This window comes from Oryctolagus cuniculus, chromosome 10, assembly GCF_964237555.1.
Source record: "Oryctolagus cuniculus chromosome 10, mOryCun1.1, whole genome shotgun sequence".
NCBI lineage: Eukaryota > Metazoa > Chordata > Mammalia > Lagomorpha > Leporidae > Oryctolagus > Oryctolagus cuniculus.
The window spans coordinates 66,882,072-66,905,567 of record NC_091441.1 but is presented as its reverse complement, the minus strand read 5'-3'; the positions used below and the strand labels follow the sequence as shown (position 1 = coordinate 66,905,567).

Genomic DNA, 23,496 nt, shown 5'->3' with positions numbered 1-23,496 from the left:
TGCTAAAGTCTACGCAAATATTCCAAAAGCCCAAAAACTCTGAAACCTGAAAGACCTCTGGTCCAGGTATTTCCAATAGAGGCTACTCAGCTTGAACTTAAACAGCACCAGGACAAACAAGCATTCGCCCAAGGCCAGCGCCCATGTCTCTGCACCCCTGTGACCCACTGGCTCCTGCCCCAGGAACAGCATCACTTTAAGTACTTATAAATCATGAATATTCCATAGTCAACTCCAGCTGCAATTTAAAGACTAGCAAAAACAGACATGCTTGTTTGGCAGAGTGGTTAAGGCTCTGCTTGGGACACCCGCCTCCAGCATCAGTGTGCCTGGATAGAAGCGAGCTCTGCTTCCATTTCCAGTTTCCTGCTAACACTTACCTGGGAGGGAGCAGGTGATGGGTCAGGTACTTTGGTCTCTGCCACCTACACATGGGAGACCAGGATTGAGTTCCTGGCTTCAGCCTGACCCAGCCCCAGCTGTTGTGCAGTTTAAGGAATGATCCAGCTAATGGAAAATAGCATCTCTCTCTCTCTCCCTCTCATTGTCCCTCCCTCCCTCTCCACCTCCATTACAAACAAATGTAAATAAATAAATAAAATGTTTTGAAAGGTCAAACTTTTAAAATATGAAAACAAGGAACAATGAATTTTATGGGATTAGAAGTCGAGACAATGGGGTCCTCCTTTTCTTTAAGGTAATACCTGCAAGGGGTTACAGGGTGGGCTTCTGGGGGGCTGCCAAGACCCTGTTTCCTGCTCTGTGTGTCCACCGGGTCTGTTCATCTGTTCACTTTTCAGAATGAGTTACACCTCGCTATTAAGATTTAAAGAGTATGCCATAAACATAGCCAAATGAATGACAGTACCGAAGCCTACGGTATTCATCAGCGAAAGCTCTTAGCACCTTCTACTCGCCAGACCTCACAGGGAGGTCCCCTCGCAGACAGAACCTTACTAAACTGCCTTCACCTTAAGGTCATTGGGATGCAAAATGGCCTTGGGAGAAGGGAGGGGCCTGGCAGGGTTCCCTGCTACAGAGACATCTCTGCCCATTGGCAGCATCTTACCAATAAGGCAACTGAGCGCGCAGAAGCCATAGTTTGCAAGGTCAACAGGCGGTACACAGGTTACCTGCCCCTAAGGCACGTCCACAAGCCACTGGGCCACGTAAGCAGCAGTGTGGCAACAGTGCTATGGCAGACCTAGGGACTTCTATAACCAGCCTCACTCTCCTGATCAATCAAGCTCACAAATTGGCATCCCCTGAACCCCACAACAGCGCTTACCAAGGTTCCTATAAAGGAGAGACAGAAGGACAGGGTGAAAGTCAAACAGCTGGCCCTGGTTCCTGGAGCTGGAGTGTGGGGCAGCCAGAAAGTCTGGCCCTGGGGCTGCTCTCCATGCACTGCCCTAACCCACGCTTCCTCACACCTGCAGGTCTGAGACAAAACACCCACCCCCCAGGGCTGCAGGCGGACTCGATGGAGTGACCTGTGGAAGCTCCCTATAAACTGTAAAGTGCCGTCAGAGCAGACAGGCATTTGGCCTAGCATTTAGGATGCCCGCACCCCAGCTCTGGGTCCTATCTCCAGCTTCCTGCCTCCTGGAGGCAGGGGTGGGTGGCTCAAGAAATTGGATTTCCATCACCCGTTTGGGAAACCAGGATTGAGACCCTGGCTCCCAGCTGCAGTCCAGCCCCGGCCACTGAGACCATCTGTGGATTGAACCAGCAAGTGAGAGCTCTCACTGTGGCTCTATCGGCCTCGCTCTGAGCCTCTCAAATAAATATTGTTGGCACTGCTGCTGCTGCTGTTAGCAATTATTATAAACCTGTCTCACTGTCCTCAATATCAGACCATCGCTAGAAGTGGACTTGGCCTCTTCACATCGCTTACAGAGACCTGACCAGGGCCGGAATTCTGCCTCTTTTCTCTCCACGAAGTTCTTCAAGCCTGGTTCAAACTATTTAATCAAACTACTTTAAAAAAAAAGACCTCTTTTTTTAAGAATTCCATCCTATCTGATCAGCGGTGCTCCTCATGCTGCATGCTGGGTCTGAACAGGTAATGGGTAAGTAATGGTAACTGAAAGCTAAAGCTGTGGCACAATAGCTCCGTGTGCTGAGTCTTAAGAGTTGTGCAAAGCCAGTGCTAATCTCCGAAGCATTAGCAGGGAGTCCGCAGACATGTTGCTAAACCCTCTGAGTTTCCACTGCCCTGTTACGGAGACACAAATAAGAGACCCGGCCCTTGCAAGTGCTTTCATGTCATCAAGTACGTAAAGCACTGACTCAGTAGGGTATTTTTGGCAACGAATTCTTGTTATTTCTACCGTCCAGAGGTGGAGCCTGACTCCTCCCTTTGCTCCTGGGCTGGCCTTCGTGATTAACTGATCAACAAAAGGGGGCCGTTGGGGATGTTTTGGGATCTGTTGAGGCTGGGTCACAAGAAGCCTTTGGGCTTCAAGCCCACCCCGCCAGGTTCACAGCACGGTTGTTAAGGAGGCAGTCGAGCCCCTGGTAACAGCAAGTGTGATGACGCGGAGACTCTGTGTTGGCCAGTGCTCCCTTGCTACAGCTGAAAAGCTGGGAGGAGATGCTTAGGAAGGGTTCCTTTCGCTCACAGTTTTAGAGATCCCCAGCCCAAGCTAGGGTGGCCCCACTGGCATGGCGTCTGATAAGGACAGTGGACGGTGGATTACAGGGGAGCCAGGAAGCCGACAGACAGGGAGCTCGCTCGCTCTCTCATCACGAAGCCACTATGATGGAGTCACAAGTTTCCACCCTAAAAACCCAGTGCATCTAATCACTGTCCAAGCTCCACCTCCAGACATCTAAGATTTTGGGAATCCACCCTTTAAGACAAGGATCTTTTTAGGGTACACCCAAACTATTACCAAACTGTAATAGATTCCATATTACTGGAAGCCCCAGATAACAGGTAGAGAGGCCACATGCAGAGAGACAGATGTCTGATTAGGCCCCATCTGATCCAGCCAGCCCGGCCCAGGCATCACATCCCCTGAGATGGCTCCAGCTGCAGCCATGGAAAACTGCACGGAACTCCAAGAACAGACAATCCAGCAGAGCTCAGTCAGCCCACATAACTGCGGAAAACACTAACGAATAGCTATTCTAAGCCACTGCGGTTGGGGTGGTGTGCTACAGCAATGGACAACAGAAGCACCTGGCCTGGGGCCTGGCCTGTCACAGCCCACGCCCACTGCTAGGACTGCGGGGAGATCACCTCCCTGCACACGCTAGAGTGATCACAACGCATCTGTCTAATGACATCCTTCCTAATCAAAGGCATTCGGAAGTGCTTCTGCGAGTAGGGAAGAAAGCTGTGAGTTTTGGCCTCAATTCCAGGGCTGTGTGCCAACCCTTCTCAACCACTGCTGATGTCGCCGAGATGCATGGTGGCAGCAACTACAAATTACTGTAGTCCTGTACACTTGTAATGACTGCTCTGCTGTCAACCATGCACACTTTCAATAAGGAAGCAGAAGAAGAAGGCCGAGTAGAATGTAACTACTTGGTTCACGTGCACAAATAAGGATGTGCACGTCCGCTTAGCTGTGACACAACGGTTAACGATGACGGAATGGGAAGCAAAGCACCCATGCAAGTGGAATGTGCTCTCACGCAACACGCTCAAGTCAGTGTTACGTGAACTTTCATTTCACCAAGATCTTTAAATAACTATATTTTGCTTATACAATACTATATACTAGGACTTGTTAGTAAGAGTAACCTAACATGAGGGGCCAGCGCTGTGGCTCACTTGGTTGATCCTCCGCCTGCGGCGCCAGCATCCCGTGTAAGCGCCAGTTCTAGCCCTGGCTGCTCCTCTTCCAGTCCAGCTCTCTGCTGTGGCCCGGGAGGGCGTTGGAGGATGGCCCAAGTGCTTGGGCCCTGCACCCGCATGGGAGACCAGGAGGAGGCTCCTGGCTCCTGGCTTCGGATTGGCGCAGTTCCAGCTGTGGCGGCCATTTGGGGGGGGTGAATCAGCAGAGGGAGGGCCTTTCTCTCTGTCTCTGCCTCTAACTCTACCTGTCTAATAAAAAAAAAAAATAACCTAACATGAAGGTCTAGAAATGATAAAATTCATCTTTTAAATAAATAACTCGTTTTGGGGCCCATACTGTGGTGCAGGTTAATCCTCCACCTGTGGCACCGGCATCCCTTATGGACACTGGTTCAAGTCCCGGTTGCTCCTCTTCCAATCCAGCTCTCTGCTGAGAAAGCAGTAGAAGATGGCCCAAGTGCTTGGGCCCTGCACCCACGTGGGAGACCTGGAGGAAGCTCCTGGCTCTTGGCTTCAGATCAGCGCAGCTCCGGCTGTTGCAGCCATTGGGGAGTGAACCAGCAGACAGAAGACCTTTCTCTCTATCTCTCTCTGTCTGTCTGTAACTCTACCTCTCAAATAAAATAAATAAAATCTTTAAAAAAAGAATTTGTTTTATTAAACAATTGATTTGCCAGGGCAGGTGCTGTGGCGCAACAGGTTAAAGCCCCAACCTGAAGTACCAGCATCCCATATGAGCACAGGTCCGAGTCCCAGGGGATTCAATTTTCTGCTAATGCTCCTGGGAAAACAGCAGAAGATGGCCCAAAGCCTTGAGCCCCTGTACCCACGTGGGAGACCCGGAAGAAGCTCCTGGCTCCTGGCTTCAGATCAGCTCAGCTCTGGCCATTGCAGCCATTTGAGGAGTGAACCAGTGAATGGAAGATCTCTCTCTATGTCTACATGTCTCTGTAACTCTTTCAAATAAATAAAATAAATCTGTAAAAATTTGGATTTGCCACATTTATTAACAGTTCCTTATAAAATGCATTATTTTGGAAGATCTGTGATTGCTTATTATGCACAAGTTCATAAAAATAGTTTCATGGAGGTAGCAATTTGGCACAACTGTTAAGACACTGCATGGAACACCCACTTCCCATATCCAAGCACTCGCAATACGCTTCCTGCTTCCTACTAATTTGCACCCTGGGAGGCAACAGGGGATGGTTCAGGCGCTTGGGTCCTTGCCACCCACATAGGAGACCTGGTTGAGTCCTGGCTCCTAGTTTTCGGCCTGGCTAGGCCTTGGCTGTTGCAGGCACTGGAGGAGGAAATCAGCAGCAGATAGAAGATCTCTTTCTGTCTGTGTGTGTCTCTCTCTGTGTCTCTTTGCCTTTCAAATAAATAAATACATGTTAAATATATAAAAATAAAAATGCTCTTAATGAACAAAGCCTATGCATTGCTTGCCTTCTTCTGCCACACAGACTTCGAGGTTTCAACAGAATTGCATTTAGCCACGGGGGTATCTCGGGTAGTCCAGGCTGCCACTATCAGTTTTGTCACAAAGAAGTGGAACTGCAGAGTCTGGGTCTATCCCTGCCAGGGCAGCAGCTCAGCAGACAGGGGGCTGACCCCAGAACGTGCCTCCGAACACGGCTCCAGCTTCCACCTGGCAGAGCTCTGGGTGGGGTCTTCTACATGCTGACAGCCATCTTCACGGCCAGCTCTAGGAGTCACAGTAGCATCTCCCGGGGCCTTTCAAGACTCGTCAGACTATTTTAGGGGGTGAGCACTTAGCCTAGCACTTAAGACACCATTTGGGTCACCTGCATTCCTTATCAGAGGACCTGAGTTTAAGCCTTGGTTCTATCCACAGGCATTGAAGGCAGCAGCTTAACCCACTGTGCCATAGCACCAGCCCAAAGAATCCTCATTTTTAGAAATAATAACAGGTACCAACACTGTGACATGGTGAGCTAAGCCTCCGCCTGTGGCACTGGCATCCCATATGGGCACCAGTTCATATTGTGGCTGATCCTCTTCTGATCAAGCTCTTTGCTATAGCTTGGGAAAGCAGAGAAGATGGCCCAAGTACTTGGCCCTGCATGGGAAACCAAAAGAAGCTCCTGGCTCCTGACTTCAGATCAGCCCAGCTCCGGCTGTTGCAGCCATTCGGGGAGTGGACCAGCAGATGGAAGACCTCTCTCTCTCTCCCTCTCTCTGTTTGTAACTCTGCCTCTCAGGTAAATAAATAATTTTTTAATTTTTAAAAAATACAAAGAATAATAACCATGGTCCCCAAGGTAGACATTAACTATTTTATTATGCACATATATATAAATTCTAGAAGTACACATAAACCATGCTATTCTTTTTTTTAAAGATTTGTTTATTTACTTGAGAGGCAGAGTTACAAACAGAGAGGAAAGAGAGAGAGAAAGGTCTTCCATCCACTGGTTCACTCCTTAAATGGCTGCAACAGCCAGAGCTGCACCGATCTGAAGCCAGGAGCCAGGAGCTTCTTCCCGGTCTCCCACATGGGTGCAGGGGCTCAAGCACTTGAGCCATCCTCTCCTGCTTTCCCAGGCACATTAACAGAGAGCTGGATCAGAAGTGGAGCAGCCAGGACTTGAACCAGTGCCCATATGGGATGCCAGTGTCACAGACAGAGGCTTTACCTACTACATCATAGTGCCAGCCCCACTATTGTAAAACTACAGAGGTGAACGCATTCATCAAAACAAAACTGAATGATGAATCCAACGCCATTCACACTGACATCAGCTCCCATGTCGGGTTGCTCTGCTGCGGCTGAGTTCCGAGTTGGGCATGGCCCTGACACCTCGTGCCACCTTGGCCTTAGCTCCCATGCACTGTACAATCTTTCACCAACATGTGTCAGCTCCACCTTCGAGGCACAGCTGGATGGGACTGTGCCCACCACCTCACTGCCATACCACGGAGCCCCCATCCCCTCCCAGACTCCCGATATTTCCATCTTTGAACCCTCCTGGGCACCCTTTCCATTGGGCTGCCAGGGCGAGGCTCCCAAAAGCAAGACAGATCAGTCATCACTCCGCACCAAAACCTTCTGCAGCTTCCCCACTGGATTCCACAGGAAAGTCAAAGTCCCTACACTGGCCCGAAGACCCCACAGGATTAACCTGCCTGATCCAACCTTCTTCATGGCCTGTCAGCACCCTCTGCTGCCAGCTGCTCCTCAGCCTCCCCCTGCACTCCCACCCTGCTGCAGCCCCTCGGCCCCTCCGCCAGGAGAACCCACATAGCCACGAGAATCTGATCACTCTGGTCCTCCGAAGCCCCCTGCCCTAAGCCACCCTCTCAAGGGCCTCCAGGGCCCCTCCTTGCTTTCTTCTTCTCCAGCTGCCATACTCAGCATCGTGTGCTGTCACTTGCTGGAACATGCGATCCACAGAGTCAGGAACCTCGGGTCCCTTCTGGTATCCCTGGAACAGAGCCTGGCACGCGGCAGGCGCTACAGCATCCGGCGGCTGTCAGGTGGCTCCAGGGCGAGACGTCTGTACCAGCACGGCCTTGGCTCTTTGTTACAGGTCAGTTTTAATGGGTGGGTTCTGTTAGAGGGCGGCGACCTGGAAGACCCTGGATGTAGCTGTATTTATTTTTCAAAGAACAGCACATAGAGATGATCACTCGCGGGAACTCCTGAGAACAGATCGGCAGACCCGTACCCTTCCGAGACCCCACTCTAAGGAACAGGAGATCAGAGGAAGACGAGAAAGCCCAAGTAACACGGCCCTAACGAGGTCACCACGGTCCCAAACAGAGGTGGCTGTCCTCGCTGGGCACACAACAGAGCCCAGGCTCTGCCACAGTGACAGCACGTCAGAGTCCTGCTCCTAACAGACCCATCATTCCACTGCGCGAAGGCAAACACTTGCACATTTCAAGGTCCTCTGACAACCTGACCCAGCTTGACTTCCCAAGGTCATTATCAGTGCACCAGGTATTTCCAGTTTGTTTTTTAACAAACGACCGGCACTTGTCAAACACCTCTTTGGGCCCTGCCATATGTGTTTGTAGGTTTTCATTTAATTACACAAAATAGTGCATCTCACTAAATAAACAGTGCAGAGGAGTGCTGAGGTGGATTCGTTCTAAGAGGAGGAGCGTGGTGGGGGCAAGAGGCGCGGAGTCACCACAAAGACCCCGGGAGTTGGGAGTCAGAGTTAGGTGAAAGCAGGCCTGAGGCGAGCAGCCTGCAGACTCGTTTATTTCAGCCAAGGCAGCCAATCCAGTCAAGGGGCGGTCTATGCCCTTACCAATCACAGCCTGTTGCCAGTCAGGCTCCACCGTCACGTGGTTTCCGAAGCCATCCAATCACAGCCTGTTGTCAGGCAGTTTCTGTTGCCAGCGGCCATCTTGGCATGGCCTTCTCATTCCACCACAGAGGAGTGCAAAACAAAGAGCAAATTACTGCCCCTCTGCATGCAGATGACCACCAGAATCTGGTTGGAACATTTTTCGCGTGTATGGATGCACAACGCACAGAGCACCAACCCCATTCGTTCCAGACAGGGCTCTCTCCTGTACCCAGTCTCACACAGGCCACTCTGCCCGCTCATCAGCAAGCACCCCCAGGCCCGCCCTGGCCACCCCCCAATTCCACCTACCCATCACGTGACAGCCCACCAACCCCACCTCCCGTGTCTGCCCTTTTAGACTCAGAATGACACACCACTGGACCGCATACCTCTGGGACAGCACGCGTTCTTTACTACACGGCTGGGGTTTGGATGCGGTTTGCCACGTGCTGCAGGTTTGGTTCCCAGTGCGGCGATGGTAAGAGGTGATGGGACCATTAAGAAATGGGGCTTGGTGGAAGGTAACTAGGTTATCAAGACAGGTCTTATGGGACACTGGTTAGTTGTCTTGAGAGGGCTGTATGAAAAGAGCAAGACTGATCCTCCCCTCCCCCAGGCTCCCTCTCTCACCATGTGATCTCTCATGCACATGCTCCCACAGTGATGCTACCCACCATGAGGCCCTTCCCGGAGCCCGCACCTGCTGTGTGCACTTTCAGCCTCCGAAACTACAGGCTAAACACACGTCTTTTTGTTATTCATTACCCTGCCTCAGGCATTTTGTTAGAGTAACAGAAAACAGCCTTAGTAGGTATGCAATACACCTCTGACAAAGATTTCTATTCATCTCTCATAGCACCTGGCCAATTAAGCGTGAATTAAACTCTCAGTTACGGTATACAGATCCCTCTGTGTTGTGTCTGAGTTCTTCTCTCAGCACGCCCCATCCAAGGTTAGTGGTAACAATGCTGGTGTCTGGCTGTGCCCAGCAGCTGGCTGGGCACCATGGGTGGCACAGTGGACAGTCCTACTGAATACGGGGCACCGTGAGAAGCAGGGTGACACACATTTGCCTCTTACAGCCCAGCCCAGATGCCTCTTTCAAGGAGGATGGACCGATGATTCATCATGAGAAGCAGAGAGAAGAAAACAAATTAAAATGATGGAAAAACAAGAAAAATCCTGTCCAGGCAGAACAAAACAGAGACATCACAGAAGAAATATGGGGCAGGATGATGAGGTCGGCAAGGACCATACAATAAAGCATATGCATGGGAACGTAAACCAGGGAAAGAAGAGGAGCTAGGAGGAAGTGAGTCAGAAGCGATAGGCGGGCAGGGGGCTGGCTTCCTTGTTGCCAGCTAATGAAGGAGAAAGGACAGAGGGTGCTGGCCGTCAGGACAAGCAGACGTCACCAGAAGGAAATGACGCTAAAGGCACAGCCCGAGTCCTCCTCTTCTGCGATCCACAATAAAAACCACCATGTCTCATTGCCCCTGCCTCACAACTAGATTCCAAATTTAATTAAGATGAGCATGTCTTACTTTATGTCATGATCTGAATGTTCCTGCTCCCCCCCACACAAATTCATATTTTAAAAATCTGCTCCCCTCCCAGTTGACAGTATTAAGAGGCGGCGCCTCGGGGAGGTGACTGGGTCACAGGGTTGGAATCCTCGTGGGTGGAATTTCAGCCCTCATGAAAGAGACCCCAGAGGCCGGTGCTGTGGCACAGCAGGTAAAGCCAGCGCCTGCAGTGCCAGCATCCCATAAGGGTGAGGTTTCAAGACCTGGCTGCTCCACTTCTGATCCAGCTCTCTGCTATGGCCTGAGAAAGCAGTAGAAGATGGCCCAAGTCCATGGGCCCCTGCATCCGTGCGGGAGACCCAGAAGAAGCTCCTGACTCCTGGCAGTGCAGCTCCAGCCATTGTGGCCAATTAGGGAGTGAATCAGCAGATAGAAGATCTCTCTCTCTCTCTCTCTCTCTCCCTCTCTCCCTCTCTCCCTCTCCTCTCTTTGTGTAACTCTGACTTTCAAATAAATTAAAAAAAAAAATAAATAACAGAGAGAAAGACCCCAGAGAGCTCCCATGCCCTGTTCCCACCATGAGAGGACACCATGAGAAACGGCCGTGTGCGCTTTTGAGGAGAGCCCTCATGAGAACCCAGCCCTGTGGCACCTGACCTTGGCCCTCCCAGCCTGCAGGGCCATGAGAAACACATGACGGTGGTTCAGAAACCTCTCAGTACACAGCGCACTGCTCCAGCAGCCCAAGAGGACTCGAACACCTGAGATGGAAAAATGAGCTCTTTAGAGGTTTATTGTGAGGAACTCGGAAAATATGTGAGCTCCTCAAATGAAAGATGAATTTACTAACTAAGTAGTATGGGTGCTACGAGATGTTCTTAAAAAAAAAAAAAAAAAACTTTCTGAATTAAATTTGCCATAAATGGCAGTGCCTTGGCCAACAGTCTGACCATAAGAAGAAAGCAGGTAGGCCGGCGCCGCGGCTCACTAGGCTAATCCTCCGCCTTGTGGCGCCGGCACACCGGATTCTAGTCCCGGTCGGGGCGCCAGATTCTGTCCCGACTGCCCCTCTTCCAGGCCAGCTCTCTGCTGTGGCCAGGGAGTGCAGTGGAGGATGGCCCAAGTGCTTGGGCCCTGCAACCCATGGGAGACCAGGAGAAGCACCTGGCTCCTGTCATCGGATCCGCGCGGTGCGCCGGCCACAGCGCGCCTGCCGCGGCGGCCATTGGAGGGTGAACCAACAGAAAGGAAGACCTTTCTCTCTGTCTCTCTCCCTCACTGTCCACTCTGCCTGTCAAAAAAAAAAAAAAAAAAAAAAAAGAACAAAGCAAGAACCCTCTGCTCTTTTTCCTGCCAGCAAGCCAGTGTCCTTTCCTTTCTCTCCTGCTCTCCTCACTTCCTCTCTCCCCCTCCCTCCCAGGAAAACAGCTCTGGCAGAGGCACTTGTTCCAACTACACGTGAAGGGTACACATCCCAAGGAGGATGGCGATTCCATGAGGGCAGAAAGGGAGCAGCCCTGGGAGAGCTCAGATGTCTTTTTCTTCCAGAAAAAGCAAAGACGTTGATGTCAAGGGATAGAGCTCTGTGCGGGGCGTCCTGCACAGAGGACAGAAAACCCAAGGAGCTTCCTTGCCCTGTGTTCTGCTGCTGCCCTGCAGGGCTCAGCCAATTTTCTGGTAACTCAGGTCTTGTAGGCACCTCTGGGGGCACTGGGAGCACTGGGGGGATCTCCTGGGGTGACAACAGAATCTGCCACCTCCATGAGCTCCAGAGATCTAGCCAGGCAAGGGCCGAGCCATCAAAAGCGAGGGAGCACTCACGAGGAAGAGGACTCACCCACACAGTGGCGTCCACTCTCCACCCCCACACCCAGCACTCAATCCCACTTTCCTTTCCTTCCTCCTGCAGACACCACAAGAAGTCACCTCCCGGCTCCTCAAGCCATACACTCCACTCCGCAGCTCAGCGGCTGCGCCCCAGGCAGAAGATGCTGTAGGACCAAAGTGAACCCCTGAGTCCGAGAGGCTCCGATTCCACTCGGGCCCTGCTCCCACCCTCCCCAGGCCCCTGAGCCCCGGCTCAGCTTGCTCCTCTCGCCTCCTCTGCCCAACAGCACATACCACCTTTGAGCAGCCGCACCCGCAGGGTGAGCGCCTCTAACCTCAAAGCCCCAGACCCTCACGGTCTTGAGCGCTGACCTGAGACTCGGGGAGTGTGTCACACTGTGCAGCACTTCAGATCCAGGATTTCGGGGGTTAATGATGCACAACCAGTAAAGTCCATGGCGAATATTCCAGAATCTGGAAAACTCCAAAATCGGAAACACTTCTAGCCCCAGTTATTTTCCTACCCCCCTGCGAAAATGCACAAGGCCAAAATCCTGCATCAATTTTGTTCAGACACCACCAGCTGGAACAAATGGAAGCTAATAAAAAATTTTGGGGCCGGCGCCGTGGCTCACTAGGCTAATCCTCCGCCTTGCAGCGCCAGCACACCAGGTTCTAGTCCCGGTCGGGGCACCGGATTCTGTCCCGGTTGCCCCTCTTCCAGGCCAGCTCTCTGCTGTGGCCAGGGAAGTGCAGTGGAGGATGGCCCAAGTACTTGGGCCCTGCACTCCATGGGAGACCAGGATAAGTACCTGGCTCCTGCCATCGGATCAGCGCGGTGCGCCAGCTACAGCACGCCAGCCGCGGCAGCCATTGGAGGGTGAACCAACGGCAAAGGAAGACCTTTCTCTCTGTCTCTCTCTCTCTCACTGTCCACTCTGCCTGTCAAAAAAAAGAAAAAAGAAAAAAGATCTCTCTCTATATTTCTCCCTCTCTCTGTGTGTAACTGTCTTTCAGATAAATAAATCTTTAAAAAAATTTTTTTTGAATTAATGCCATAGAGGTAGGTGGGTGGGGTATTTAAACAGCACACGTGACTATGTAAGAGAACTGGACCATTCAGCGTCACCTTGACCTGAAAGAAACAATGAAGAAGCAATCAGACAAACCCAGGTCGTCAGCCTCTCTACAAGACACCTGGCCAAGACCATTCAAAAACGCAGGTGTCGGGGCAGGTGTTTGGAGCAACCAGCAAAGATACCTGAGTCCCAAATCAGAGAGCTTGCCTTCCACACCCAGGTCCAGCTCCTGACGCAGGCTTCCTGCTAATGCAAACCCTGGGAGGCAGCAAGAGATGACTCAAGCAACTGGGTCCCTGCCACCCAGCTGGGAGACCTGGATTGAACTGCCGGCTCCTGGTTTCAGCCCAGGCTGTCTCGGGCATTTGGGGAGGGAACCAATAGATGAGTTTCCTCATTCTCTCTCCATGGTAAATAGTTTTTTTAACCCTTAAAAAATAAAATACTGTTCTGGGGCACAGAGGGGACCTGTTTAAGGTGAAAAGTAAATAACAGATGTGACAAACAAAGGGTTAATACAAGATCTCTGACTTGGTCCTGGCTGGGTTTAAGCAACTCTACCAGTGTGGAGACAACGGGAAACTTAAATATGGACTATCTGTCCCCTGCATCCCACATATCAGAACACCTCGGTTTGATGCCCAGCTCTGGCTCTCGGCTCCAGAATCCCACAAACGCAGACCCCGGGAGGTGGCAGGTAATTGCTCCTGCTGCCCATGTGGGAGACCTGCATCGAGTTCCTGCCTCTCTGAGCTTGGCATTGTGCGGTTCTAGGGAGTGAATCAATGTGGTTCTCCTCCCCCTTCCTCCCACCCTCTCAAATAAATAAATCATTTTAAAAATTGATTTATTTGAAAGGCATTGGGACGGGGGGTGGGGGGAGGAGTGAGGAGAGAGACAGAAAGAGAAACAAAAAAGATGAGAGCGAATTAGATCAAGATCTTCCTCCCACAACAGCCAAGTCTGAGCCAGGCCAAAGCCAGGAGCCAGGCACTCCATCCTGGTCTCCCACATGAGTGATAGGTACCCAAGTACCCGGACCATCATCCACTGCCTTCCCAGGCGCATTAGCGGGAACTGGATCAGAGCAGAGCAGCTGGCCTTGAACCAGCACTCAGATATGGGATGGTGGTGTCGCAGCGGCAGCTTAATTCACTGTGCCACAATGCAGGACACAAATAAAACTTCTGAAAAACAGTACAAGCAATGCCATTATACCTTACCACCGTCAAGTACCCACGCCCCTGGAAAGGCAGGGACCACAGCCATCCTGTCCATCTGCAGCCCCCACGGCTCCCAGCATGGAAGCAACACACCAAAACCACCGTAAGACTGGGTGAATGAATGAATGCCTATCCTACTGTCGAACACATATCATACGTTATAAAAAATGAAAACAAATGAAAGCATAATATTTGCACAGACATGCACGCACCAAATTATATAACCTGATGGACACCGGGAAATTTTGAAGATCTTTTCCAATAAGAGAACTGAAAATCTTTATACTTTCCAGACCCCCTTAAAATGTAAACTTTTCTATTTTCCAGTGACTGTAGCCCTGGAGCAGCCCTGAGGGGCTGCGGGGCCAGGGCAAAGGCGAGGGTCCCGTGCCTGAGAGCCAGAAACAAGGTGCTACGGAGGAAATGTCCGTGCCCCCTCAAACTCATGCGGTGAATGTCAGCCCCAATGTGGGGGTGCTGGGAGGTGGCCTTAGGGATGATCAGGTCAGGATTAAAGACCAGAAGAGCTCTCTCTGCCAGGCTGGGTCACAGTGAGAAGACAGCCATCCACACACAGAAAGTGAGCCCTTAGCAGACGCACCTTGGCCTCCAGAGCTGTGGGAAACACACGCCTGCTGTTTAAGCCACCCCATCCACGCTGTTTTTATTTAGCAGCCTGAACTAAGACCCAAGGGACCAGAGAAGGGACAATGAGCCGTTTGAAAATAATCAGCAAATGATTACGATGCACACACCAGAGACGCTCTGAGCTCTCAAAGCTGAGGGAGGCATGAAGCAACGTTGACCTTGAACAGAAGAGGAACAAAGGGACTCTAGGAGCTGGGATCACCCCGGGGCAGGAAGCACAGGCACAGTATCACTGTTTGCCAGACAGCTACCTAGAGTCCCCTACATTCCACAGGGGTTTGATTTCATAGGGAAGTCGAGTGCTCCCGCGGCACCGGCACTGGGATGCAGCAGGTGAAGCCACCACTCACAACGCTGGCAATTCATATCATAGCACCAGATCCAGCTTCCTGCTAATGCACCTGAGGAAGCAGTGGAAGCTGGCCCAAATACTTAGGCCCCTGCAACCATGCGGGAGACTCGGGTAGAGTTCTAGGCTCCTGGCTTTCGCTTGGCCCAGTCCTAGCCTTTGTGGGCATTTTGGAGAGTGAACCAGCAGATGGAAGATATCTCTCTCTCTCTCTCTCTCTCTGCCTCTTTGCCTTTTTAAAAAAGGACTTCTGCTAGCTTCCCTCAACTGCTTAAGAGCAATGCCTGCCTGGGAAAGAAAAAAATTAAAAAAAAAAAAAACTAGAATTTTAATAGAATCTCAGACTTGGAAAGCCAACATGAAGAAAACTGACAGCTTGGACGTGGGTTGAGCAGGCCCAAGGGTCCGAGTGCTAGAAGCGTGGTCTCCAAGGTGGCAGTGCTGTGGTGATGGCACCTATAGAAGTGAGGCCTAGTGGGAAACAGGGAGGTTGTACTGCATCCAGGAAAGGCTTAATGCTGTCCCTCTGATGAGTCAGTCCTGAGAAAGTGAGCTGTTATCTTTATGTTTTTTTAAAGATTTACTTATTTATCTGAAAGGCAAAGTTACACAGAGAGAGGAAGAGACAGAGAGAGAGAGAGAGAGAGAGAGAGAGAGATCTTCTGTTCACTGGTTTACTCCCCAAATGGTCACAACAGTCAGGGCTGGCCAGACCAAAGCCAGGATCCAGGAGCTTCCTCCAGGTCTCCCACATGGATACGGAGGCCCAAACTCTTGGGCCATCTTCCACTGCTCTCCCAGGTGCATTAGCAGAGAGCTGGATCGGAAGTGGAGCAGCCAGGTCTGGAACCAGTGCCCGTATGGGATGCTGGTGTCACAGGTAGCAGCTTAACCCACCACACCACAACGCCAGCCCTAGAAAGCAGGCTGTTATAAAGCAAAGTGACCTCATGCACTCGGCTCCTTCTGCTTTGGGTTCTCTATCTATTCCTCAGCCCTGTGTGACACAGCCAGGTACCCTCGCCAGGTGCCTGGCACCACACAGTATGGAGAACCCTCCAGCCACCAGAACCACGGGTCAAACAAAACCTCCTTACTCAATGAAGTATGCAGCCCCAGGTACTCTGTTATAGCGACAGGAAATGGACTCAGATGGCTGCCCAGCCCAGCCCACCGTCCGATGCATTCGTTCCTTCCAGAATAACTGGAACAAATCCACATGATCCTGCTGGATGTCCTCCATAACACAGAGCTCACCATCGCACGCGGAAGTCTGGGTGAGGGTCACAGCTCTGTGAGCAGAAGCCTGTTCCCTCTCTTGAGTCCTTCTGTGCAAAGGCCCCCGCGAGTGTCAGCAGTCCCTGGTGCCCGGTGTCTCACCACACCCCAGGCATTTTCTCCTTGATGAGCCCCACACAGATTCCACTCAAGACTAAGCAGAGTCGCGTCAACAAGCGCCTCGCCGGGAAGCAGGGAAGCCCTCTGCTATCTCTAACCACGCACTCAGCTGCTGGCGAAGTGGCAGAAATCGCTAAATTGTTGTCAAGACAACCAAGTACAAATATAAATCTCCTTGGGATTCCATCCGGAAGCAGCTTTTAACTACATGCGCGCGCGCGCACACACACACACACACACACACACGGAGGGGAAATAATCAAACAAAGATCTTCCTCCCCGCCTTCACCGCCCTCCTCCTCCTCCTCCTCCTCCCACTTCTCCCTCTCCTGTTTTTCTGCCACGTGGGGATGTGTGTTAAAAATGCATACTGGGAAACTTTCCACCTTTGGGGTTGAAACAGCTGCTGCTTCAAAACATTGCTTTTGTTACTTGTTTTTTTTTTTCATGTACTATGCTGTTTTTAAGCATGCTGTTTTGACACTGCATGTTTCCTAATACTAGTCTGGATTCCCAAAGCAAGACGAGCAGCCCTTACTGGGTCCTGAGGGTCCAAGGACCTCTCCCCCGTGTGCTTCTCCTGTCATCCACACTCCTCTGCACGGCCAGCTTTCACAGCTGGACCCGCTGACCCCACGAAAAGACACCTACCAAGCCTTTGCTGAGCTGTCCCCCCCGGGGAATAAGCGTTGAGAAAAGTCCACACGGGAAAACACACTGTGAGCCAAGAATTTCAAACAGGTAGTCTAAAGAAACCCAACGCCCCTGAACCCTTGGTCTTCCCAGAGCACAAAGCATCCAGGGAATGTTCCACAGGCCACTGTCAGCCCCATCTGGGAGCACTCACCAAGAGAAATAAGAGCAGACACGCCCAACATGCCGAGAAAACAGCCGAGCGGCCAGGGTTGTGAAAGCGCAGGAACAGGTAACAACGTCATCACCAGCAGACAGAACCTTCTGACACTCCACCTCAGGCAGCTAGAGCCAAAGTCACCAGCTGGCACTGCCAATGCCCCAAACAGCCGTACCTTCAATGGGAGGCATGTCCCCAAGCCATCAATGGGCAAATGGTCAGACACAGGATATCACCCCTCCAGGCTCTCCTAGGAGACAAGCAGACCCTGTATGAGGCCCTCTGGGCAATGGAGGGTGTGGCTGCCAGGGTCTGTGCGGCCTCAAAGAGGTGCGGCCTGGCTAAAAAACAGGAAGCTGAGTGGCAACTATGCACAAGACTTCACCCAGAGCAGCCAGACCTCCCTCTCAAAGAGTGCAGGCCCTGGGGAGCCTGGCACGCCCTCTTCCATCCACTGACCCTCACGGCCTTGCACACCAACAGGGTACGTCTAAAGCAGTTAAGGGCCCTGACGTCCCCAAGTGCGACATCAGCCAGATAACTGCCCTATCCAATGAGCACCTCCAAGGACAGCCTGTAGCATGCATCTGGCCCAGGAAAAGACCTGCCAAACCACCGGGACTTAACAAAGACAACTCAGTGTGGTTTATCAGGTCAGCCGCCCTTTCAAATAAGATACCCTCTGACCTCAATGAGACTGCAAGAGCTACCCTCAAAAGCAGGAGCCACACACTGATGTCCCCAAGCCACTTTCTGCCCAGAAATCTCTTCCCTGTCTCAATCAGCAATGTTCTGCCCCTCCAAGTTCAATTTCCTACCAACAGAGCCATCTCAAACAGTTAGCATAGGTGAGACTGGGCTCCAGGAAGCTGCCCAAAGAGTCTGTTTCGCTCTTGGAGATGCAAACAACAACAACAACAAACTAAACAGAACTTTTCCTACAGCTTGCTGTCACCCTGGGATCACAGATCACCAAGAATGCCACCATGGATCTTAAGGGATCATCTGGCAGAGTCCTCCACCTTAAAAGGCAAGCTGTGATTCTGTCCATTTTACAGATGAGACGGCTGAGTTCTTGTCCAAAACTGCACGGCTGGTTGGTGGGAAAGAATGAGAGCCCAGGTTTCCTGCTTCCTGATACAGGGCCTTTGCCACCTGATCCATGTCCACATAGAAGGCTGGACCCTAAACAATGATTGAAAATATGAAGTCACACGACGGGAGAAGCCCTGTGCCGCCTAAGTAGATGATTAGGGATAAAGTGTCACTCACATACACACACACACACCCCACATGCATCCAAAGTGCTCTCGGTCATGTGGGACGCAACATACCCGAACCTCCCAAGGAAGCATGGACTCTGGTCATTCTGGACAGACTAGAAGACAGGAGGCCCCCTCCTGCCACGTTGAAAGGCAAGAGGGACCCGAATGGCATCCTTCCAGGTCCAGGCTGCTGCCGACCAAGTCCAGAGGGCTGGGAAGTCTCAGGCAGTCTGAGGCTAGCGCCATCCAGTGAGTGTGAGTCACGGGCAGGGGGTAGGGCTGGGGAGGACACAGTTCTGCCCACCGATGGTTCCAGAAGGGCCTGGATGAAGCCCAGAGCCGCCCGCGGTCTGGTTCCACAGAGTCCTAACCTGGACACACCTCTGTCCTTCCGTCCCATCTGACTGCTTAGCACTTCTGAGGCCCGTCAGAAGGGGTCTAATCCTTCCACTGCTCTTTTAAGGGAAACGGAGTTCTTGGGAGGCAGATTTGGCCAACCGCAAGGGCGGCACACCAAGCCACCAGGCCAAAGTCTGCAGGAAACACGGCCTGCCTTTAAAAGCAGCAATTCTGGAACTGGATGTGGCCCCCAAATGGAAGGGACCCTCAAACATCCCCGAGTCCCCAGGGCCGCCAGAGCGCTGCGCACCCGTTTCTGGCTACTCCTTCGGGTTAAGACACAGCCCGCTGAGGAGGGGAAGTGGTGATGGGGGCCTCTCTCCGCCTGCTGCTGCTTGTCCCCAGCTCCAAAGGCCGCCGCACCCCCAGCCCTGTCCCTTCTGCCCCCTCCAGCCCGGCCACCCTCAGATGGCTCACCTAGGGCTCGGCTTTTATTTATTTATTTATGTTTGATAAACCAACGGCTCCAGGAGGCACACGAAGACGGGGGCCTGGGCTGAGGAACTTAAACTTGCGGGCGGAAGGAAATTATCAAAGACGAAGACGAAAGCTCTCCCGGGCCGCCGCGCCTCCAGTCCCCGCCGAGGGAGCCCGGGCGCCCCTGCCCGGCCCGCCCGCAGCCCGGCGAGGCCCGAGCGGCTCCGGGCGGGGAACGCGCCGGGGCCGAGGCGGAGCGAGTGGAGAAAACTCGGGGACGGCTCCGGCTCGGGGCGCACGCTGGGGCGCGGGGAGCGCACAAGCCTGGGGCTGGGGGCGCTCGGAGGCGGGCGCGGGGCAGGGACAGGCGGAGGGGGCGCGCACTCACCCCGAGAAGGCACACTTTGAGCTCGCGTATCGCCATCATGTGCTCGGGGCCGCGTCGGCCGGGGGCTCAGCAGCATCGTCCGGGGCCGGGGCCGCTGCGCCCGCCCAGCCTGCGTCCCGCGGCTCGGCCCCCGCGCCAGCCCGCGGGCGGAACCGCCGCCGCTGCTATTTCTGGGCCGCGCGCCGCGCCGCGGCCGGTCACGTGGCCGCCGGCCGGCTCCTCCCGGGAGCCCGCGGAGCGGCTGGGCGGCTGGGACGGCCTCCTGGGCCCCCTGGGCATCCGCCCCTCGCCGCCCCGCCCCAGGGGGTGGAGGCACGGGCCGGGCTGCGGGCAGACCTGGGCGCAGTGGACGCTGCTGCTCGCCCGGCCGCTTCCTTCCGACGGGGGCCCTCGCCGGGCAGTGGGCGTCCCGCCGCTAACCGCCCCGGTGGTGCCCCCCGGTAGCAGTCGGGCCTGAGCAGAGGGGCGACCGTGCGGCCGCCTTCTGCAGTTCCTAGCGCCTGGGCCTCGCTTTGCGGCTTCATAGCTCGGGTTCAGTTCTCTGTACGTAACTGAAGATGATTCTAGAAGCATTGGTCTCTTCCTGCCTCCACAAGTGGCATTTGGGAGAGGGGACCCGCCTTCTCCGTGAGACAGTTCGTGCTGGGGCCAGACGTGGAACCAGAAATGCAGAGTTGCGGGCAGACCAGGTGAAGAGGCTGCAACTTGGGAGAGTGGCCGCTGGGTTCCTGTCCCTGCTCCACGCACCTCATATGCCCTCCTCTGTTGCTGCTGTAAGCCAGCTAAATAATCCACTGGTATTTCAGCTGGGAAATTTTTTTAAGACTTTTTAAATTTTTATTTTCTATCTCAAAGAGTGACAGAGAGATCCTCCATCTGCTGGTTCACTCCTCAATTACTGGCCACAGCCAGGGCTGGGCTAAGTCAAAGCCCGGAGCTGGGAACTCAGTATGGGTCTGCCCAGGCACTCTGACCATCATCTGCTGCCTCCCTAGGGTGCGCATTAGTAGGGTGCTGCATCAGAAGCAGAGTAATGAGGACTCAAAGCAAGCACCCAGACATGGGATGTGGGTATCCCAAATGGTATCTTAACCTGTGCACCAAATACCTGCCCCCTCAACGCCAGCTTTCAAAATTTCATCCTTTGGGAACGGCAGTGTGGTGTAGCGGGTTAAGCCACCACCTGCATCCCTGGCATCCCATATGGGTGCAGATTCGTGTCCCAGCTGCTCCATTTCTGATCCAGCACCCTGCTAATGGCCTGGGAAAAGCAGTGGAGGATGGCCCAAAGCAGTGGAGGGTGCCACCCTTTTAAGAGACCTGGAAGAGGCCGGCGCCGTGGTTTACTAGGCTAATCCTCCGCCTGTGGCGCCGGAACACCAGGTTCTAGTCCCGGTCAGGGAGCCGGATTCTGTCCCTGTTGCTCCACTTCCAGGCCAGCTCTCTGCTGTGTCCCGGGAGGGCACAAGTCCTTGGGCCCTGCACCCACATAGGAGACCAGGAGGAAGCACCTGGTTCCTGCTTCGGATCAGCGCAGTGCGCCAGCCGCAGCGGCCACTGGGGGGTGAACCAACGGCAAAGGAAGACCTTTCTCTCTGTCTCTCTGTCTCTCTCTCTCACTGTCTACTCTGCCTGTCAAAAAAAAAAAAAAAAAAGAGAGAGAGAGAGACCTGGAAGAAGCTTCTGGCTTCAGCCTGGCCCAGCCCCATTCGGGGAGTGAATCAGTGAATGGAAGATCTCTCTGTCTCTTGCTTTCTCTCTGTAACTCTGACTTTCAAGATAAATAAATGCATGCTTTTTAAAAATAAAATTTCATCCTCTATCCTAAATTTGGGGCCTGACTCCTGAGTTTCCAGTTTTGATCTATGCCATTTCTGTTCTCCCAGCAGACGGTCCACCTGGATTGTCTGCCTTGGTTCCTACTGAAGTCAGTTGAAGCTATGTAGCACCCAAGTAACCCCACACAATGGCGAATTCTAAATCCAGGCTCCCAGAGGGACAAACCTTAGGAAGCTAGAGGCCCCTAAGCAGGCAACTGTATTGGTGACTGAGTTCTCCAGGGTGGCAGGAGCTTTCCCCCAGCCAGGTGCCGGCATGTCAGGTGCACGTGTGCTAGGTATATGCACAGCAGGTGCCAGTGTAGCGTGGACTGAAGTCTTCAAAAAGTAGCTGTGGGCAAGTCACAGATCCTATTCAACATCTCCATTGTATCAGTGACCGGCCTTGATTCATTATCCAAAGTACAGAGTCTTCTCTGCCAGCAGGGAACGGGCCTGCCCAGATCTGCACAACCCTGGGCACAATACCTTACTGTCCTGAGATGTGCTGAGCCCAGAACAACTGCTACATAGTTGCAGGGACACCTTCGCCTCCACCCAGGCAGCCGCACAAGCTCCTCCCTCCTGCTTCTCTTCTCCCTGCCTGAAAGCCCCCTCACCCTGACCAGAAGCCTCCTCTGCTATCTTCAGCACCTGGAGTGAGTAGGGATCTGCTACATTGCCATCGGTTGCTAAGGGCAGACCATGCCAAACAAAAAGGAGGTGATGAAACCCCTGTTCCTTTATTCTTACACAATTTTCCCCGTTCTGCTCTCTTTCCCACTAGCCTGGGAGTCTGGGGTACTTGCGTGGTTTCTAGCTTCTCCCGAAATAGTCCCCTACATAGGCTTCTGGTTTCCCGAGAACCACCTGTCTGATTGTCCTTCCCACACTCACAGTCCCCCCAAAAACCGCCTCATTTGTGTCTCATTCCCTCCAAGCCTCGCGCTCTGCAAGGTGGTCCTCCTAGTCTGTCAGCTGGACCGTGGGGATGGGTTTGTGCCCCCTCATCAGCCAGGTCACTCCTGAGGCTGCAACATGGCCAGGTCCCTGTGACCAACCCGACATCAGGCACCACGCTGTAGCCCGGAGAGGGGTGAGGGGAGGGGTGACTGCTCTGAGACACAGCTCAAGAATGACAGGTGCTAGGCGGCTCTCAACTTTTGGAAAAGAATTCACCAGGGCAGATGTCTTAGGTAGGATGTCAGAAATTAGCCTGTGCGTATGACAGGGCATCCGCAGAACTCACCTTGGAAGCAGCCCAGGATTTTACACTTCAGAGTTCTGCCCATAGCCTGCTGACTGTACAGGTGGTCTCAGCCTTTTCCCCATGGAGGACTTTCCAGGAGAATCCTGTCTTCTCCACATCAAATGGGTTACCTGTCCTGATTGAGCAATAAATTCTTTACATCCTTCCTCCAAGGAAGGCACCCTAAGGTGCCCCTGCTTGGCACCAGGTGGGCTCCCCAGTCTGACAGCACTGAGTAGTGAAACCTCGGAGGGAGTTTCACCTAGTTCACACTCAGGAAACCCTTTGTCCTGGAGGAGGAGGAGGAGAAAGAGCAGGAGAAACGGCAGGAAGAACTGGACCCCTTTTCCTTAGAAGCACCAGTCTGAATACAGAGTGCGCTCAGCACTGGGCTCTCTGCTGAGCTGCCCGCCTGGCCTGCCAGGTGTATTCTCTCCATTTAACCACATGACCTTGTTACCTTGCTTTCCCCAGTCTGAGAGACGGGCACACTGTTTGGATTCTATCCCATCTGTTTTGACGGATGCCCTACTCCAATAAACCTTGCTACCTTGCTTACCGCTGTTCTCCACTAACAGAGTGAGCTGAGCTGGAGGTATTGAACACACTGCAGGAAAGCAGAACAGGTAGGGGCTTCCTACTGCAGTAACAGACTGTCAGCTGAGCACCACACACCTGCACAGCGGTCCCTCCTTAGGATGACTTCCTGTGTGCTTGCAAGGGAGCAGCGGGCAGGCCAGTCAGAGTTCTGCCCGTTGCCAAACAATTGCAGTATTTCCTCAGTCCAGGTGAGTTTCCTGTAGCCCAACAGGTTTTCCCAGGTAGGTGATGTGCATCTCTGCACAAAGCTGTGCAGCCTGCCCCACTTTATGCCCTGAGGCCACCGTCCACATTCTCTATTATCTGACTCTATGGTTGTGAC

At 53.0% G+C, this 23,496-nt stretch overlaps 1 protein-coding gene across 2 annotated transcripts in view; it reads right to left on the bottom strand.

The window, feature by feature from the left end:
- RAB31 (RAB31, member RAS oncogene family) overlaps positions 1-19,715 on the bottom strand; it is a 140,132-nt gene extending 120,417 nt beyond the window's left edge. The window contains exon 1 of one of the 2 annotated variants that reach the window (XM_008261035.4): positions 19,509-19,715. In XM_008261035.4, the coding sequence (XP_008259257.1) occupies positions 19,509-19,547 (39 nt within the window). In that variant the 5' untranslated portion in view covers positions 19,548-19,715. Of the gene's footprint in view, positions 1-18,373; positions 18,410-19,508 lie in introns of those variants that run through there. The other variant, XM_051852158.1, reaches the window with a different exon arrangement.
- Between the last annotated feature and the right edge of the window lie 3,781 nt (positions 19,716-23,496).